The following is a 17,110-nucleotide window of genomic DNA, read 5'->3' on the forward strand; positions in this document are numbered from 1 at the left end:
GTATTTTTATTCCAACTTTCTTATTTGTTTTAATGTTTAATTTTTTTATGATTTTTTTCCCATGTGGATATCATCCTGTTTTTGTTTCATAGCTGGAAATTCTTCCCTCATCTCTCTGTGAATACTAATTGTAATTGTTTTGAATAATTTGTAATCATTTTGTTTGTAATTGTACTTCTAAGAATAGTATTGTAATTTGTTTCCTCGGGGTTCTTTTTTCTTTTTGTTTATTTGCTCTCATGTTAGAGACTTTCCTTAGATGTCTGATGAACTTTAGCTGTCTAGTCATATTAAAGAGAGATACGCTAAAAAGTTGATGGAAAACTTTTGTACGTAAGTGGGGCTTGTCAATTAGTAGAGCTCTTGGTAGGGTGATATGATAAGAAAGCAGGACTTTTACTATGGAACCCCCAAAGTCACTCTCTTGTAGCATTTGTCTTAGGTTATTTTATTTTTCCAGAGAAGAATTCAGTAGTGTCCTGCCTGTACTGTATAACCTGGCTTGAGACACCCTGAAAGAGGGACAAGAAAAGGAGATGAGTCTCAATCTCCGCCCTGTGTCCCCTGTGCTAGACTTCTTGGTCTTCTTATTCTCTCCAGAGCATAAATCTCCAGTCTTCTGTCAGGAAGAGCAAGATGAGAGGAAGCAGTAATAGGATAATTGCTTGGCTGCCTGGACAGAAGATAGAGCCAGATGGGAGTAGGAAGGAGGCAAATCATTTTAAGTGTAAACTTTCATCCAGTCTCTTTTTATTTCAAGCCCTTTCCCCTCAGTAGTACCCTGTACCACTCACTACTCAACCGTTTCAGGGCCCAGTAGGTGAAACAGACAGACTTATTCCTATCTGCCGCCTCTCTAGAAACCCAGGGCCTCGCTGTCTCTCTCCCTCTGCTAAAGAGTGTCCATCCAGTTTAAACCACTTTCCATTTTTCAAAAAATTGTTGAAATATCTCCACTACTGTTGTCCTCTCTTCTGGTTTCTTGGTCCTTATAGATTTATATCTTTTCAGTTTTCTTTATTTTCATTTTAGTAATGTTTTGAAAAATGATTTGCCATGGTTAAAACCAGAAGCCTCATTCTTAAAGAATATAATTTTTGACACTTTAAGTAGTTGAAAGCGTACCCCCAATTAATTGCTTTTCTAAATGCTTAATACGTTTTTCTGTTAAATGTTTTGGAGCAAATGGTGATTCTTCTAAATCTTTAACTTCATACTCCAGGTACATATTTTAAAAAATCACTGCATAAAGAAATGACTTGACTTCAGTTCAGTTCAGTTCAGTTCAGTCGCTCAGTTGTGTCCGACTCTTTGCGACCCCATGAATCGCAGCACGCCAGGCCTCCCTGTCCATCACATATTCCTGGAGTTTACTCAAACTCATGCCCATCGAGTCGGTGATGCCATCCAGCCATCTCATCCTCTGTCGTCCCCTTCTCCTCCTGCCCCCAATCCCTCCCAGCATCAGGGTCTTTTCCAATGTGTCAACTCTTTGCATGAGGTGGCCAAAGTATTGGAGTTTCAGCTTCAGCATCAGTCCTTCCAATGAACACCCAGGACTGATCTCCTTTAGGATGGACTGGTTGGATCTCCTTGAAGAAGCACAAGCTGGAATCAAGATTGCTGGGAGAAATATCAATAACCTCAGATATGCAGATGATGTTGCTTATTACCTGCCAAAGACAGATGCTGTTGGAATTGATTCTATCAATGGCTAGCTGGCCTGCTATGATGCTTCCTCATTTTCTTACCTAGTCTCTCTGAGGGGAAACATCAGCATTGGTAAGCCAGTTAGCAAAGTTTAAGAAGTTTCAGTACTGTGGGATTTGTATTTCTTCATAAAGTCATCTTACTTCTATGGAAATTGACCCCATAAACTTGCATCCTCCTTAGCATCCTACTGCAGTCAGCTAAAGTGACTTCTCCCAGAAAATAAATATCATACTGTATTCCCTTTAAGATGATGTAAGAATTTGAACCTAATATACAGAATCTTACAAAAGCAATTGTCAAGCCTGTTTTTATTTCCTTTGCATGATTCAGAATTATTGTTTTTGATTTTGTTTTCCTTTCAGAATTGGAGAATCCATGTCCTTATAACTGAGCTCAATTCCACATTTAATTTCTGTTGTGTTTAATTGGATTTGTAAACCTGGCTTGAATACAATTCCACACATTGAACATACACTCAGAGAGCACCTCCATTTGCTAAATAGGGAAACGAAATAGATTCTACATATGCTGCCCCAAAACCTTGCTACTGGTGACAAGATACTGCAGCATGCCTTGAGGCACCTAGGGATCTACTAACTGTATGCAGGCTTTGCCATAGGAGCATGAGCTGATGTTGACCTGATCTGTAACTGGACTCTTAGGACTGTCTGGCAGCTTCTGTAACATATTAGAACCTTGGCCCCGGTTCTAATTGGCATCAGATTAGAGTGTATCTGCATCCACAGACAGTTTAACTTTCTACATAAGAGAGATCGTAGTATCTTTGTTTCTTTAGCCATGATGCATTTGTACTTTACAGGGTTTTTGTTTTAACTAAGAAGCAGCTGATATTTCAAGATTCCCATTTGAATCTACTTCTCTATCACTGAAATAGAGTCTAGAAACTGCTGGTCCTGGCCCCATGTCTTGAAGAAATTATATAGCATTATATTTCTCTGGCTTCAGGCCCTAGGCATTCTTAATCTTCAGACTGTCTGAAAACTTTAATAGAAAGCTTCATCTTTAATCGTTTTAAACAGAACCAGTGGAGACAAAATTGCTTTAGTTAGTAGTTTACCAGCTCAAACTGAGTGCTCTCTAGTTGGAATGGAAACTCAATGAAGAAAAAACTCAGAATAAGTTTTCACATACATTTTATATCTTACTTGGCAACGGGTTTGAAAATGTTGCATAAAAGATCCAACACAGGAAACATTTTATACAACTGCTTATGATTAATAAATATGGAATTTGAAGCATTCCATTTTATAAATCAAAGTCTTAGCCCAAATTTCCTGTTTTTCTACACTTAAAAAAAAAAACCCTTAGGGTAAAAATAGCACTAAACTGTATAGGGTACTCCAGGGGTCAAGGCAACAGGCAAAATCAATTACTCAAGATGCCATGGTGCTGAGACTTTTGTCAGACCATTAGCAGAAACATTCATTTTGCAGTCACTATAGATAAGGCATTTGGTGCAGCTGGTTTTATAAAGATGTAAGAAAATATATCCTTCAGATTTTCTATGCCTATTGAGAAGAGGAAAGGAATGGATAACAAAATGATAAGTCAGTGACTTGGAAATACAGTCTCACACATTGCTCGTTCATAGACCACACCAGTCATGCTAGTCAAAGACTTTTATTTTTACTATATGTTAATTTTAACCACCTCTCTTTCTGCCTGTATTTTACAAACCTGGCCACTGTCTTCCACTTTTAATACCCTGCACCACCACCTCAAAACATACATTCACTCACTCACACATTTTGACCTTTGTTCATAGATTTTCCTGTCTTAGGTCATCTGCACTTTCTCACTTTTACAAATTCTCTCAGCCAGCCCCTGCATAATAGCCTACAGTGGATGTTGCAACATTTCTTTGTCCGTATTAACAAGACATTCTGAAGAATACGTGCATGACAATAGGTACTTCGGGATTCATACCGTTAGTTGACACCTCATCATGCTAAGTGAAGTCGTGTCTGACTCTTTGCGACTCCATGGACTATACAGTCCATGGAATTCTCCAGAAATCCAGGCCAGAATACTGGCCTTCTCCAGGGGATCTTCCTCACCCAGGAATCGAATGCAGGTCTCCCACATTGCAGGCAGATTCTTTACCAGATGAGCCACCAAGGAATGGCTCATCATGCTAAGATGAAGTTTTCTCATTTACGTTTCCTTATAGCCTAAAGAATGTTTCTTGATACAACCGAAGGAAACAAATGAAGATGCCGCCAAGACCAGGAAGAGGAAAAAGGTAATATTAATTATTTTTTACAATGGTGTGGCCCTGCATGGTTCCCATCACACTGTTATATAGTGTACTTTGGTGAGGCAGTTGTTGTAATCCCCACTTCAGAGATACAAAAGTTGTAAAACTCATTGAGGTTTGGTGACTCTCTTAAGGTCATGAGTAATAAGTGTTTCTACTGGAGCTAAAAATAAATTCTTCGAATTCCTATTTCAGTCTTGTGGATTACCAGGCATCTTTGTTACCCTGTGTTTTCACTGTGGTTAGAAGTCAGACATAGGTTTCTAATTCTAGAAGGGGCCCAGAGCTGTCCTGCCCTCTGGCCCCTCTGGATTTATCCAAGAAAATAAATTTACCAACCTTCTTTTCTTAACCATTTCATTTTTTAAAAATCTTATATCTTAGAGTATTAATAAGAAAAGATTAAGCAGATGAAAGTAACATAAGTATAAGGCATTTCTGACTCTTAAGTTTGAACCATAATTTAAAGCAAAAGACTCCCCTTGCATTTTCAGACTTGCCTGTGAACATATGGGAAACTCTGTTGCTCCTATACAGACTTTCTTATGGCTCAGCCTTGAAGAAAGTGTGGTTAGCTTTGACCTTCTACCACCGTTGTGAAAACAGCAGTGTAATTCTCTCCCTGCCAAGAAGGGTCTACTGCTGTAGTCAGCAGAGGAAATATGACTGGGATTAGAGGAAAGAAGATGGACTCAAACCAATTACTTAACAGCAAGCTTTTAGAAAACTGAGAGTGTGTGTGCATATGTTTTCCTTGCCTGCATATATCCAAATAGGAAGATGGGAGATGCCAAATTGGCTGAGGTTTGGCAAGTCCTTAAAGAAATGACTTTAACTTCTCTTTGATAGTTTGTACACTAATGGCCTCAAGAGTGTTACGTTCTTGGGGCTCAAGGTCAGAACTATAGCTAGATAGTTTAGCCTTGGCTGAGGTCTGGCTGAAATGTGCCCACTGATGACATTTTTTTTTTTTTTTTGTAAAGTTAATTCATTTGACAGAACTTTGTTCTTGGCAGTGGTATGAAACAGAAGATAGTATGGACGGAGGGGGGAAAATGTGGTGTAGAGGCAAAAAAAGAGGCAAGGAAGGGCTCTTTCTGAATTTTTGGTGAAATATTAGAAAGATATAAGAAGGGAAGTTCATGATGAAAGTTAAATGAACGATTTGTGTTTCGAGTACATTGCAGGCATTTAGTATATGCTACACAAATAAATTCAAATCAGAATAGATGCTGTAGAGCCTTTCCTGTTCTGCTTTTCATGGGGCCAGTTCGAGATGTCTCTGCCAAGACTTGAGCGTTGAGGGTCTTAAGCGCCCTTTTTCAGCGTGCTCCTTTGCTGAGATTACTTCTGCAGCTCTTACTTTAATCCCAGAAAGCCAAACTGAAACTCAGTGCCTTAATAACCAGGTAACACAAGAAATTCTCAAACTCTACTCTCCCAGAAATACACATTGTCTGAAGCTTAGAAAGGGGTTTCCATAAGCAACAAGGTTTAGGGCTTTTAGGGCTTCCTTGGTGAAAGTCATAGTTGCTCAGTCGTGTGTGACTCTTTGCGACCCAGTGCACTATAGCCCACCAGGCTCCTCTGTCCGTGGAATTCTCCAGGCAAGAATACTGGATTGGGTAGCCATTCCCTTCTCCAGGGGATCTTCTCAACCCAGGGATCAAACCCAGGTCTCCCGCATTGCAGGCAGATTCTTTACCATCTCAGCCACCAGGGAAGCCCAAGGCAGCTCAGGGATTAAAGAATCGCCTGCCAGTACAGGAGACACGGGTTCGATCCCTGATCCGGGAGGATCTCACATGTCCAAAGCAACCAAGCCTGTGTGCCACAGCTGTGGAGTCTGTGCTCCGGAGCCCGGGCCGCAGCGGCTCCGCTCACGTGCTGAGGCCCGAGCACCCCAGGCCACACCCCGCAGAAAGAGCAGTCACCACAATGAGGGGCCAGCACACCCCAACTCAGGGTAGCCCCTGCTTGCCACAACCAGAGAAAAGCCTGTGCAACACTGAAAACCCAGCATGGCCAAAGTAAATAAATCAATAGTAAAATAAATAAAAATTCTAAAAAAGAAAAAAAACCCACAAGGATCATTTACAGAAACTGACCACGTACCTGGGCATAATGCAAATATCAGTAACAGTTTTTAAAGAAATAGTATCATACTGACTGCAAGCTCTGTATATAACACAAGTGAAAGAATCACAAAATAAAATCAACACTTACTGACTTTTAACAGAAAATAGTACCAATTATAGACTCCTGCAAAATTTTTAGTTCTCCTAGAAATCATAGAGCAAGGAGTCTTTTAGATCATTCACTTTTCAAAGCAGTAGTTATGTCTAAAAAGTATCTTTCAAGTTTTCTCTAGTGTATTTATTAGCACTCCCGTTCACTCTTGGCCATCACCAGAACCTATTTACAGTTTAAATGCCAGAGGAATCAACCTATCTTCAGCCAAATGCCACTCTAAAAATCTGTCTTCCCATTTTTACTTCTTTCTCATCAGAAGAAAATTACTGATATTCTTGCAAAATCAGAGCCAAAACCAGGGACACCTGAAGACCTACAGCAGCTGATGAAGGACTATTATAGCACCAGTCGCTCCGTGATTGAATTAGAAGAACTAACCCTCCCAGGTACAACCAGGCTTCCTGTTGTTCTTCCCTCCAATGAATGTATTTTCCGTGTGCTAGTACTCCTTTCCTGAACCTTATCGTTTTAACTGTTGGATAATTTCTTCATTAAGATGCTAGATGGTATTTGTTCAATCTAATAGATTTGTAAATTTTTTTACTGCAAAGGTATTGGGTGTGTTTTGGGGGCAGATTTTTCAGTGAATAAGAATCTTTAATAAGGATAGAAGTTAAATAAAAATAAAGCACACATTTAAAAGTATAGATGATTAATTTACTCATCCTTTATAGACAAGAACTTTAGCTTTAATAACATTTTAGTTTTGTTGTTGCCCTCATCGTGGATGTCTAGTTATCGTCCTGCTTTTAGGGTAGTATTTTAGCTTCCAACCAAGACTTTCTCAAGTAAACTGTCTAAAGAGATGAACAAAATTCTACACTTTTTAGCAAGGCTGACACCTCACCCTGTATGATTCTTAAATCTACTATTATATGAGATCTACTATCTTAGAATATTTATAATTAAGTTAAAAATATTGGAAAATTCTTTTTAAAACCAATTTTAATTAATTTCAAAATAATGACATAATCTATTACTCTTTTGTTCCGAGACTGAAGAAAAAAGATGTCATAAAATCAAACCACAAAAGGTCGGGCACCACTGCTTCAGATAAGCTAAGGCAATGGCAACCCACTCCAGTATCCTTGCCTGGAGAATCCCACAGACAGAGGAGCCTGGTAGGCTACAGTCCATGGGGTCGCTAAGAGTCTGACACAACTGAGCGACTTCACTTTCATGCATTGGAGAAGGAAATGACAACCCACTCCAGTATTCTTGCCTGGAGAATCCCAGGGACAGAGGAGCCTGGTGGGCTGCAGTCTATGCGGTCACACAGAGTCGGACACAACTGACGCGACTTAGCAGCAGCAGCAGGAATATCTAACACCGCTTTTGGAAAAAGTCAAAGGCAGCTTGATTTCCTTTTTCCATTACAACTGTATACTTTCTGGAGACTTGAGAAGCTGAAAAACAGCCCGTTCCCTGAATTTTTATAATTCTTTTATAAAATGATGTGTGCATGGTTGTTTTTTTTTAATGCACACTGGATTGGAGACACCAGTTCCCCTGTCTGTTCCTTTTCCAAAAGAAATGCCCTGTAGAGAGTTGAAGGAACTCATTTCCACATGACTGAGTCCTGAAGTTTCCTACTTACTGAGCTCAGAAACCCCAGGAGCAATTAGAGACGGCTCTTCTAAGCACAGCGGCTCCTCCTGACTCCTCTGTCTCAGGAGCCAGGTGCTGTAACGAAGCCTCTTCAAGGTTTAACTGAAGTTTGATTTCACTGTGACTCAGAGTCAATTTCCCCTTCTAGTTCTTTGTTAGAATTGCAGAGGGTCCAAAGTCAGAAGAAATCTTTAAGGAGTCACTTGAGTTCCATAGTGAGTTTATATTATATCATCACTAGAGTTCAATAATATAGTTAGATAAGAATATGTGGTCATGATTGACTTAGGGGAAAATATTTAAAATATGTTAAAAGAAGACTGTTGTAGCCAAAAGGAACAGGTTTTCATTTTTAGTTAAGAAATTAGGCCATTCTGAGTCACAGTGTAGGAAAACATCATAGGAAGGTTTTAGAGAAAAGGCCCATCACTACACTGTCAGGGCCAAGAAAGAGGTCGTCTCTGTTATTTGAAGGAGGGACATGCCATAGGTCATCAGAAGAGTCTCAGGAAGGGGCATATATTACTTATATGGATATGAGTAATAAAATATTGTTCCTGTTTAGTTTGCCCAGTGTCTGACTTGGTTGTGGTTTGCAAGTTGTTTGTGTCTGTAGGGCAGGAACATGTCTTTTCAATTAATACTGTGCACTGTACATTGTTAATGTCATATACATGGGAACTTAATTAGAGTTTTGAAGCAAGAATCATTTAGAGCTAACTCAGCTGTCCTCCTGAGAGCTGCATTATAGTTCAGATCAGTGCGAAATGCCTGTAAGCACTGAATCACCCAGGAACTTAAAAAGCAAATTCCCAGGCCTAGCCCCAAGAAATTCTGAATTACTGTGCCAAGGGGACTCCATTCTAGGAATCTGTATCTATTGTAATGCTCTGCAGGTGAGTCTGATCACATCCAGACTTGGGAGATTACAATTTTAAGATCATCAGAGCCTCTACAACAGGATATAGAGGGCAACATCTTTGAAGTTACTCACATACTGTGAATTTGTATGCACTGGGTCACAACATAAGTCTCATTTAATTCAGCAATAGTTTACTCCCTAACACGCTGATGTTTTTATAGAGAGACTTCTTCTGGTATAAAGAATTTGGATGATAAACATGCTTTTTTATACATCTTAGGTACAGAGTTAATAATACTACTTAATTGCTAGACCATGATCATCATTGGTTGATCAAGGCCCCTATGTTTTATTGCAGTTTGTTTCATTGTCTTTCATTGTGTTGTTGTGCTGTGTTGTGTTAATGTTGTATTTTGATATATTATTCCTACTCTTCCCCACCCACACTCCAACTTCCTTTCTCCATAGGCATCAACTCTAATGGGTTACTGTTCGTTTTTAAATATGCATATGTCATGTTGTTGCATGTGGAAGCATCTTACAATTTATTTAAATGAAGTTGTGCTGAGCCTCTCATTCTCCTTCCCCCCTTAACCCTTTTTCAGGATGCCGGTATAGCTTTATGTACATGTAGTTCATTGCTTCTAAAATGCTACATACTATTCCAATCATTTCATCTACCACTTAATGCTCATGCATTTTCTCCTATATGGATGTTTAGGTTGCTTCTAGTTCTCCAGCATCACAAATAATACTTGTATGAATGTTTTGAGTGTGTCTTTATAGACTACACGAGAATTTCTTTCCATAATGTTGCTTTCTTTCCATTACACTCCAGGAATGTAATCCTGGGTTTGTAGGGTATATGTACCTTAATTTTATTACTGTCCAGCATATCAGTACCACTTTACACTTCCACCTGTAGCTCACAAGAATTTCCATCATCCTACCTTCTCAGCAACACTTGGTAGATTGTACATCTTTTTAACAATTGCCATTCTAATGTATATGTAAAATGTTATCTCCTCTTATAGTAATTTGCATGTCTATGCTGACTGGTGAGTTTGGGCGTCTCCACAAAGATCCGTGAGCTATTTCAGGTTTACCTTTGTGTATTGCCTATTTCCATGGATTTGAAAATAAAAATGTTTCATTAATCCATTGAATGATACAACAAGCTGCTATCTCACTACTCTAAAAAATGGTGGACAGTTAAAAGTCTTATTGTTGGTGCTGCTGTTGTTTTAAATGCTGGACAACACTTTAAAATAAATGAGTCCTCAACTCACTAATTTTGTACAAACTATTCAAGAATACATCATTCACATTTAATGTTTCGAGTGTGTGTTTGCAAAATCCCCTACAAAGTATGCTTCTCATATTTCTTAGACTCCTGCTTCCTCAAGGCCAATGATTTAACTCACAGTCTTTCATCATATCTAAAAGAAGGTAAGTAAACTCATTTTTTAAAAAACTATTCATCAAATTGTTATTTCCATTAAAACATGAGGGCTGTCTCTTTAAAATAAAAACTTTTAAAACCTCAAATTTAAAATGAAGTTTCCATCCTAAGTGGATTTTAAATTAATGTTTTTTAGGTCCATCTTGATATTAATTTTTATTTACTTTAATTTTTTCTTGTTTTTCTCTGGTTTGGGGGATTTGAGTTTTGGTCTTGTTTTTGTTGTACAGCACATTAGATGTATTGCTCTTGGAATCCAGAGAATTATATTAGTGTTCTCGTCCCAAGTACCTCATCAATTTGATGTTTGACTTGGCACAAGTTACTGAGGACTCCTCCAGGATTCTATTTTGTTATCTGAAAGACAAGGAAGTGGGACTATAATCTTGACCCAAACTCTGAGATTCTGAAATTCTGTTCCCATGTTCAGAACTCAGACCATGGCTATTGCTCAGTCTGCCTTTGTCTTTTTAATTGTATGTAGGCAGTGATAATTAAATTATTCATGCTAGATAGTCATTTATTGTGAACCAATAATGAACTAGTTTAGATACATTTAACATTCTTTTTTCAAATTCTAACCAGTTCTTTTTTCAAATTCTAACCAATTCCGATGACACTCAACTTGAGTTCATAAGCCTTTCTTAGCCTCAAATACAGCAAATGTAAATGCAGGTAGTAATAGAATCAGTCTCACTGGATTATTAAGTTTTCTTTGTCTTTCTTTCTTTTTTTTTTTTTTTGGTACAAACTGTTTTTGCTTAGTCCTAAAACTGGTCACATTTAGCTACTTGGCATATTATATTGTGGTGTAAATTAATGATGTTCCATTTTAATATCTAGAATAACCAGAGAGTAGTATCTAAACAATGCTCGTTATGTTAAATAATAATGAAGTAGTTGGAGAATATCCAACTTTGGAGGCCTTATTTTGCTACATGTAGGGTAATGTTTTTCTTACGGTCTCTTTTCAGTCTGCCCCAAATGGGTGAAACTTCGGAAAAACCACAATGAGAAGAAATCAGTCCTAATGCTGATTATCTGTGGCTCTGCCGTCCGAGCTCTGGAGCTCATTAGGTTGGTTGGGAGCTCCACCTGTTCTACTTCGTGAATGTTTTCTAAGTAACCGATATATGCCAAGCTGATATGTTCTATTTGCTGGCAATGTAGCAATGAACGAAATACACAGAGTCCCTTCTCTCATGGAACTTACTCTCCAGTGAGGGAGACAGATGATAAACAAATAAAATACATACTATAATGTCAAGTGGTGATAAGTTATGTAAGAAAAAAACAAATCATGGCCGAGGAATAGAAGAGAATGGGGGCTGCTTTTAAAAGGATAATCGCAGAAGACCTCTCTTAGGAGACTGACAATTGGACAGAGAGTTGACCACAGTGAATGAGAACGCCAAGGAGATGTCTGGAAGAAGAGTGATCCAGGCAGAGGGCATAGTAGGTACAAAAGGCCCTGAGATGGAGTGCTACTGGAGGATTTTGAGCAGAGGAGTCATGTGATCTGAATTATCATTCTAAAGGATCACTTCGGCTCCTGTGTGAGCCTCTACGCTTTGTAGAGGGCAAGGGTAAAAGCTAGGAGATTATACAGGCAATAACCTATTTGGAGAAATAAATGAAAGAAAAGATCTATTTAAAACCATATAACAAGAAAAACTAGAATACCAACTCATAAACCTCTCAAAATTTAGATAAAGAAAATATTACACAAGGGATGCAGAACATCTTAAACAGAAAGGTGAACCATGTTGTTAAATTGGAAAATTTGACGTAAATATATGTTTACCTAGAATAACCTACACATTTCATAGATTTCCAATGAAACTTCTATAAAGGTGTTTTTTAAATTAGATAAAGTAGTTCTAAATTCATATAATACAGAAGAAATAATAGCTGTGGAAATTCTAAAAGAATGCTAATGAAGGCCTATAGTATCCATCAGATTGTTTTATTAATAACCATATTGCAAAGTCTCAATGATCACAACAGTATGGAACTGGCATGTGCATGACAGGTCAAAACCGTGGAGCAGAATTATAAATTCATAAGCAGACCCGTATGTATATGTACAGAATGTGGCAAAAGTGACAAGTTAGTAGGGAAAGATAGATTTTAATAATTGGTGTTGGAACAACCAGGTAGCCATCTGAAAAAATTAACTTGGATCCACATCTCACTTCTTATACCAAGATAAATGCCAAATGGACCAGAAATTTAAATATAAAAATTACATTTTATAGATAATTTGTAGGTACTTTACTAAGTGCTTTCACATACCTTTTCACTTACTGTAGCTTTTGTAGAATAAACAAACAGGCTTCCACTGAATCTGTAGTAACATTCAATATTCAAAGAGCCGTCAGAGTAAAACGGGGTTTACTGGGACTCAACCCTCTCCGGGGGCCAGGCTTTTGCTTAGCTTTGACCAGAGACAAAACAAAGGAGAATCCAAGTCCTAAAGAAAAAGGAACTTGATCAAATAGACTAAGGTGCAAAGTAGATTCTTGGTAGTTATTTAGCCTCTATTTTTCTAAATGAAGTAATCTGACCATAAGTAGTTTTTAACGATTGTCAATTGTGCTTCAAATCCTTTCCTACTCGGCACTCACATTAAATTGTAAAATTCCCTCTCAGTAAAACAGAAGTGTTCCTTTTTTCTGCTCTAAACATAATTGATCCTCAAAACTCATACTGCTTTTGGACAGCTGTGCTTGCTGGCTCTGAAATCGTTAAGAGTTCACAGTGACTGTCTTGTGTTTGAAAAACACAAGTGTTTGAAAAACTACCACTGCAGAACTTATTTCAGATTCAAACACTAGTGACAAAGGGGTTGGCCTGAAGGTGGCTTCTTAAACACAAGTCGTCGCGTTGGTTTGCGTACACAAATGCCTTTCTGAGGGCGTGGGAGCACTGTGGTGTTGGACCTCACTAGCCAACTCTCAGTGTTTTCCTGTGTCTTCAGTAATATTCCGATCCATGTCAAGGTTAGGTGATTTGCAGAAGGTGACTTCTGAGCAGGCACAATGAACCCTATTCATAAAGGTGAATATCGAATAATTCTAAATTTTGTAAGATTACCTGTTCTCTTGAGAACCACGAGCTATATTAAATATGTCCCCTAAATTGTCTTCTTAGTTAACCTCGCCACGGAGAAAGCTCACATGTAGATACAGACTCAAGTGTAACAGAATTTGTATAGAATGAGTCACCACTTTGTAAATTCATATATTCCCACTGGTCAGTAATATTTCTCAAGTATAATAGTGATATATAAAGGAGAGTAATATCCCAAGCAACATTCTCCCACGTTCTCGTCCCAAACACCAACTAGAAGATTGTTCTTTTATACCCAGTTTTAGATATTTATACCCGAAGCATTTCCACATATAAAATTTTACAGATAGGTTCACTCTGCAGAGTCAGTAAAAATGGGGGGCTCCTCTGAATGCAGGACACGAGCCCGCTCACCCTGAGACCTCTGGGCAGCTACACACAGACCTTTGTACGTGGCCTTGGGCTCCGGGTAGCACAGGCTGACCTCACTGCTAAGATTCTCACAGCCAAATTTTGGGTGAGAACTATACTGCAGAGTTTGAAGATAAATTCTCTGCCAGGGATCTAAAATACAGAACTTTTGTATTAAAGGTGTTAAAAAACAAAATCCAACCAAGTAAATTAAAGATCAAATCGACTTTTTCAACAATTCGTGGATCAGGCAGCATCCCATCTAGCTACTAGAAGGGCACTCTGAGGGGTTGTGCACAGTGGAAGGTTTTTTGGAAAAATGGTGGAGCAAGGGGAGAGCAGAATGACTTATTTTTAGGCCAAAACATCTTTTGGGGTAGGGGAGGAAGCAGCAAGGTTTTAGCTTCCTTTGGGGGTTGGAAAGGCTCACAGAACAGGTTACCTTGCTGGGGCTTGACCAGAAATTTCAGACTGGTTGATTAAGATTACATTTCTGAGAGAAGTTGAAACTGTAGTTAGACCAAATATTAAATCTGGGTTCAGTATCATGAGCTTTTAGCATGAGTGATACCATATTGGGACTGTGGTTTTCATTTTAATACAAGTAAAAGGCAAGTGCACATGTTTCAGTAATCAAGGAAACCTAAGTAAAGTTAACCTTGTGTCTGAAAGTTAAAAGCCAACCCAGATGCAGTCCTGAATAAAGGCCACCCCACTTTTGTTCCAGTGATGGGCTGAAAATCAGGATTTCTGTGTATGTGTGTATATCCACATATGTATATACATATATACACACATAAATGTGCATATGCTTTTAAATAAATCAAAGTGTAAGACATAAGTAGTTGGCATGGCCCTGAATGAGTGAGTTTTCTTATGAGTCAATCTATTTCTTCTCATTAGGTCAATGACCGCATTCAAAGGAGACAGCAAAGTTATGAAATTATTTGCCAAACACATAAAGGTAAGCAAGGGCCTGCGGTTCCTGGTGAGGAGTGAAAGTGATGCCTCTGGGCCCCTTCAGGCCTGTTTGTTCACTTCAGCCGCTTCACCTTAGCTCCTTAGCTGGCTCCTTGGTGCCTCCCTTACACATCTAACACCCAGTCTGGGTTTCTTTGCATTCCCTGCCTTTGTCCCCACAGCAGTCGCCAGTCCTCTGTGCTCTGATACTCCTGTCCAGAAGCTGAGGCTTGCCCAGTTTTCTAGGGAGACGTTCTCTTCTGTCTTGATGTTAACCTTTGCCCTGGAAGTTGACCCTAAACAGGAGGAGCTCCTTGTGCTGTTTAACTTTCTTAGCTTTTAGATTAAATGCTCTAAAATTGGGTTGTGGTTGAACTTTCCAATGACTCTTCTTTTCTCTCTTCTCTTCCATTTGAAATAGGTCCAGGAGCAGGTAAAATTGCTGGAGAAGCGTGTAGTACACCTGGGTGTAGGAACCCCAGGGAGGATTAAAGAACTCATCAAACAAGGTATGAAAAGAGGTAGTGATACTCCTACTCAGAGCTGAATATCCGCCTAACCCTGTGTGAGTCTGGGAAACCACGTTTGTGATGCAGGGACGCCAGACCTCTGTGTTTTTAGTTAATTCAGGGTTGGAAACTCAGCCTTTAGTCTCGAGAAAGCAGCCAGCAGCTAGTGCAGTGGGGAATGATAAGGACTGTTGCAAACGACAGTGTAGGTGCCCATCTAAATACTCACATTCCAATTGCCTTAAGCAGGTTGGTGGAGTCACAGTTTATTACACCAGTTTGCAGCCTCTGGACTTTGTAAGCTACTGTGTTGAGTGTTTCCCTCTCACTTAATTGAGTCTTGGCTCCCCAAGGCTCCCATTCCAGTTGAGGGCTGGTATAGAAAATCTGTTGAAAGAAAATGCAGTTTCTGTGGATGAAATTCAAGTATTCTAGAACACTTCTCACGAGCTCATTTCCTTTTAGTACTTTACCCAGAAAGTATTCCAGATAGCATCCACTGGTGGGTTTTTATAGTTTGATGACTTTCTCAAAGCCAGTAGCCTAAAAACCTTTTGGCCTCCTGATGAGCTTAGTACATTTTTCTACCTGCCAGACAGATTAAAGTATTTATTTTAAATGCTCATTTCCAAATGACTTGCTCAAAACTTCATTTTATAACTGTCTGGAGCTGTTCCTTGATTTCTGTGTGTCTAAAAGTAATGTGTTCATCAACATAGTATCTCAGTATAGAGATGGTCTTTTACCTGGAAGCAAAAAAGAGCTAAAAATACTAATATTTCTCGCCAGATGAAAACCAGGCATAAGCGAACCCACTATATGCAGAAGTCTGTGCAATTACAAGTGGCAATCTTGGTAGACCCAGACAAGGAGAGGGAAACAAATACTTTTTGCATTCCTACTTGTCCTGAGTGCTGTGCTAAACACCCTTACATATCTCATTTTTTTTTTTTACAGTAGAAATGTGTCCACATTTTTTTTTCATTTATTTTTATTAGTTGGAGGCTAATTACAATATTGTCGTGGTTTTTGCCATACATTGACATGAATCAGCCATGGATTTACATGTATTCCCCATCCCGATCCCCCCTCCCACCTCCCTCTCCAGCCGATCCCTCTGGGTCTTCCCAGTGCACCAGGCCCGAGTGCTTGTCTCATGCATCCAGCCTGGGCTGGTGATCTGTTTCACCCTAGATAATATACATGTTTCGATGCTGTTCTCTCGAAACATCCCACCCTCGCCTTCTCCCACAGAGTCCAAAATTCTGTTATGTACATCTGTGTCTCACACAGCATCCTTGCAGGCTAGCATGCTTATTTCTTAAGAGAGGAAACTGCAGCTTGGAAGGGTTATGTAGCCCCTCCCAAGACCCTCTCATTCTAGGCCTTCCTGATTCCAGAGCCTTTCCCCTTCAAAGAGCTCCTGATCTGGCTGAAGAGATGAATGTACATAGAATGGGGATGACAGCAGTAAGTGCCAAGGGCCAAACCAGCTCTTGAGTCTGTATGAGTTGAAATGAAGGAGAGGTTATTTCCGCAGCTGAATCTGCAAAGAAGGCTTTATAGAGAAAGGAGTCTTTAACTGATATTTGAAGTATCGATAGGATTCAGATAGGATCTTTGAAGTGTGGAGATGTGAGAAAAGCATTCAGGAATGAGAGAACAGCTGAATCAGAAGTGGACAGGTAGATACACAGTCTATATCCAGAGGAGGCAATATGTAAGCAATACAATGTCAGCGAGAAGAGCCTCTGCTAGGGACTGAAGCCTCTGGATGCACATCCCAGGTCTGGCAGCTACCATCTCTGTGACTTGGCAAGTTTCTTAACATTTCTGAACCTATTTCTTTATCTGAATGACAGAGATGGTGAATGCACTCACCTTATTGCAAAATTAGACTTCAATTGAAGAAAGTAGGGAAAACCACTAGGCCATTAACGAATAACCTAAATCAAATCTCTTATGATGTGACAAATAGATTC

At 39.2% G+C, this 17,110-nt stretch overlaps 1 protein-coding gene across 3 annotated transcripts in view; it reads left to right on the forward strand.

Annotated features, from left to right (window-relative positions):
* CMSS1 (cms1 ribosomal small subunit homolog) overlaps window positions 1-17,110 on the forward strand; it is a 372,626-nt gene that overhangs the window by 347,531 nt on the left and 7,985 nt on the right. For all 3 annotated transcript variants that reach the window (XM_043448742.1, XM_043448745.1, XM_043448743.1), the window contains 6 exons: window positions 3,905-3,976; window positions 6,501-6,630; window positions 10,104-10,163; window positions 11,151-11,253; window positions 14,563-14,623; window positions 15,041-15,128. In XM_043448742.1, coding sequence (XP_043304677.1) covers window positions 3,905-3,976; window positions 6,501-6,630; window positions 10,104-10,163; window positions 11,151-11,253; window positions 14,563-14,623; window positions 15,041-15,128 — 514 coding nt within the window. The remainder of the gene's footprint in view (window positions 1-3,904; window positions 3,977-6,500; window positions 6,631-10,103; window positions 10,164-11,150; window positions 11,254-14,562; window positions 14,624-15,040; window positions 15,129-17,110) is intronic.

This window comes from Cervus canadensis, chromosome 27 (genome assembly GCF_019320065.1).
Source record: "Cervus canadensis isolate Bull #8, Minnesota chromosome 27, ASM1932006v1, whole genome shotgun sequence".
Lineage (NCBI taxonomy): Eukaryota > Metazoa > Chordata > Mammalia > Artiodactyla > Cervidae > Cervus > Cervus canadensis.